This window comes from Engraulis encrasicolus, chromosome 16, assembly GCF_034702125.1.
Source record: "Engraulis encrasicolus isolate BLACKSEA-1 chromosome 16, IST_EnEncr_1.0, whole genome shotgun sequence".
Taxonomy (NCBI): domain Eukaryota; kingdom Metazoa; phylum Chordata; class Actinopteri; order Clupeiformes; family Engraulidae; genus Engraulis; species Engraulis encrasicolus.
Window position 1 is genome coordinate 52,672,197 of NC_085872.1, and position 3,465 is coordinate 52,675,661.

Sequence of the window (3,465 nt, forward strand, 5' to 3'; positions counted from 1 at the left end):
GACATAAATAATGCAGAGAAACGAGCGAATCACGAAAGCCTTTCTGTGTTGCGTCACGTCGAAAGAAGGCGTTGTCCACAAAGGTTTATGTCGACCCATTTTTCTAAAAACATGTTGAGTATTTTTTTTCTGCTTGTTTTCAAAACAAGCAACGTCTGGTGGCCCGAAACCTAGCTTAGCTTAGCTATCAGCTGGTTGCTACTCTCAGGTACACACACAGTACAAAGCCTCATACATACAGCAAGCCCACTCTGGTTGCTCTTTGCCTGCAGTTCGCCTAGGGGTCGCTGTCGAAAGAGCACAGACCTGAATGGAGCCTGCACGCCTCCGTTGGCGCCCCTATAGTGCAGTACCACCCGGGGAAGTGGCGACTCTGTTTCCCTTTACATTCTCTCCAGGAACAGGAGGACTGAGCCAATCGGAGACGCATTTCCACGAGAGCAGGAGGAGTGAGCCAATCAGAAACGCATTTCCACGAGAAACCACGTTGCTTGCAAAAACGGCTTGAAACAAAGCAACCAGAACGTTTTTTAAAACAGGACCAAAGCATAACACATTCAATAACAATGGTGAACACATCAGTATCAATGAAATGACATTGAGAGGCCATCTTTAAAATAAACCATGTGAAATTGAAAAACCAGTGTTTGAGGAAATGCCTCAAGAAGACATCACAGTGTGTGTGTGTGTGGGGGGGGGAGTTGTGCAGTGCAACACTGGGATCCTCATAGTTTATGTTTGGACAATTTGTGTTTACTTTAGTTATTGAATTTATGCAATTATTTATTTTGTTTTCCACCTGGCTCTAACCCCCTAGCATCTCCTCGACCCCCCTAGGGGTCCTCCAACCAACCCCCCCCCCCCCCCCCCACACACACACACACAATTTTGCATTTTTTCACACTTACTCAAGCTCCTGACATCTGTTAAGTTCAGGCTGTAGCATTCTCAGCTTATCTGGTGTGATATTGCACCGCATGAGCTGCAGGCCTGGGATGGTGGAGCAGCACTGCAAGCAGTACAGCAGCACCCAGCAGTCTGTCCTCGTCAGGGTGATGTCCTCAAAGCTCACCTCACCCCACACTTCCATCGCGCTCCTCACAAACTCCTTGTCATGGAGCTCGTAGAGGCAGTGGAGAGTGAAGAGCATCATGTGTTTCTTCTTAGGATCTTCATTAATGAGTTTAACAACCCACTCTTTCAGATGTGCTTCCATACAGGCATCGTGGGCCATCCCAAGTTTCTTCAGATTTTCCTTTGTTTTCACTTCTGAAAGACCAAAGAGGAACTGGATGACAGGTACGCGATGGCTTCTGCCCTCATCATGCTCAATAGATTGAAGCAGCTCTTTGACCTTCTCTTCATCCTGGGCCAAAGCATAGTGGAGTGCAGTGAAGAACTCCTGAAAGCTCAGATGCATGAAGCTGAACATTTCCTTCATTTCCACTGTCTCCTTCAGCAGGAATTTGCACAGGAAGGGAATATTGGCTGGATCTGAGACTATCCTCTCCACAATCTCCTTGTCAAACAGGACCTGCTGTTCCTGTATCCCTTTCTCTGCCAGCTGGCCCAGGCTCCTCATTACATCCAACACGGGATGCTCCAAACCCCGGCGGTGGTGCTTCAGCAGAATGGAAACGAAGTCAACAAATATGGAAGTGGTTGTTTCCACACTATCAGTCTGTTCTATATTCTTACTCAAATGCACCCGGAATACAGTGCAGACGATCCAGCAGATGACAGGAATGAAGCAGGAGCTGAAGAGAGTTTCATTTGCCTTCACTCGCCTGAGTGTCTCCTTCACGACCTCTTCATCCTCACAGAAGCCTCTGATGTACTCATGTACGCCTTCCTCAGAAAAGCCCAGGATTTCAGTGCAACGCACAGGATGTTTGAGCAGTTTGCTTAGTTTGTCTGAAGCAGTGGGTCTTGTGGTGACCAGCAGGAAGCACTCTGATAGGATGCTCCCTGTCAAAAGGGCGCCCAGAATGGTCTGAACCGGAGCTTCAGTGGAAACATCTTTCACAGGACACTTGCGGATTTCAGGCACTGCGAACTGGAGCTCATCAAATCCATCAATAAGGAGAAGCACCTTCTGTGGCGAATTCTTCAGTTTCTTTAGGACCAGTGGGTTGAACGTCTGACTGCAGCTCAGAAGATCCACAACACTCCTCTGCTCTTTGTATATGAGGTTGAGTTCTTTGCAGCTTAGGTGTGAAACAAGTTGAAACTTATCCTGATAGAGTTTTCCTGATGCCCAGTCCAATAATATCTTCTGGGCAGTGAAAGATTTGCCATGTCCAGAGTTTCCCTGTAGAATTACTGCCTGGGGGATACGTCCACGATCATTGGGCTCAAAGAACTGTTCCACAGTGGTGCTTTCATGCTCACTACTTATGGCGCCAAAATAGCCTGGTCCACCGAAGCGGATCTCTTTTTCCTTTTCCATCCGTTGTCTTGTTTTCTCAATGATCAACAGCTGTGTGTAGCGACTAGTCAGCAGGACTTCGTCATCAGGTAAGGCATTATACTCTTTCACTATCTCATTCTGCTTGCAAATCCATTCTTTCAGCTTCAACATTTCTGGGCTTTGGTCTGTCAAACAGTCAGTGAAATGTCTTTAGTTAATTTTAAGCTTTCAGTTTGGCCTAAAGATATGGTTTGATTGAACATTTGACAGTTTATGGAACCAGTGCTACATTTTTTTTCCAACAGGGTTGGTTCAAATTAAATCACTCAACTGTAGTCATTTCACAAGACAGCCATATAGACTAATACCAACATTGGGGAAAGGGCTTTATTTAAAGAGTTGAAGGCATTTGTGAGACAAAGCCGGCAAATTGTTTTATTTTGTCAATTTTGGTGTGCTGAATTCAAATCTGCAATATGCCAAGCACTATCTGATCTCTGTTGACCTCAAGTGGTCGTTGAACTTTAACTAAGGGGCTTGTTTTTGATGGAGCAGTGCTGATTTTGCTCTGCAGCATTCTAACCAGAATGCATTGAAATGGCAAAGTGTGCATGTATGCTGCAGAGCAAAAGCAGCACTGCTCCATCAAAAACAAGCCCAAGGATACTTAGGTTAACAGATAGTCTAACAATGCTAACATGCTAATATGTTAATTTTCAACTGATATTACATTTGTCAATTGTATTTCATTTTCACTTTTTAAGGCAGGTTTGCATCCATGCTAACAATTATGCTAATCATGCTAACAATGCTAAGTATCTGATGGAGTCACGTGACCACTCATGGCGGTGCAGACGTGAATTTGCTGAGCTCCTCTCACCACTCGTTACTTTCATATTCTTTGGAGGCAAACTATGTTGAATTACGTGAAAACATCGAAATCAGCGGCACCACACTCCAGTGGTCCCACCAAAGACGCCGAAAGATCCCCGCAGAAGAAAAAATTCAAGGAAACGTCGACTAGCATCTCAAGAGAAGAGCTGGAATGCGCCATC

The 3,465-nt window shown here is 45.3% G+C and overlaps 1 protein-coding gene across 1 annotated transcript in view; it reads right to left on the bottom strand.

Annotated features, from left to right (window-relative positions):
• Nucleotides 1-2,581, bottom strand: part of LOC134466165 (NACHT, LRR and PYD domains-containing protein 1 homolog) — a 4,655-nt gene extending 2,074 nt beyond the window's left edge. The window contains exon 1 of the mRNA XM_063220061.1: nucleotides 909-2,581. Coding sequence (XP_063076131.1) covers nucleotides 909-2,581 — 1,673 coding nt within the window. The remainder of the gene's footprint in view (nucleotides 1-908) is intronic.
• Nucleotides 2,582-3,465: the final 884 nt, after the last annotated feature.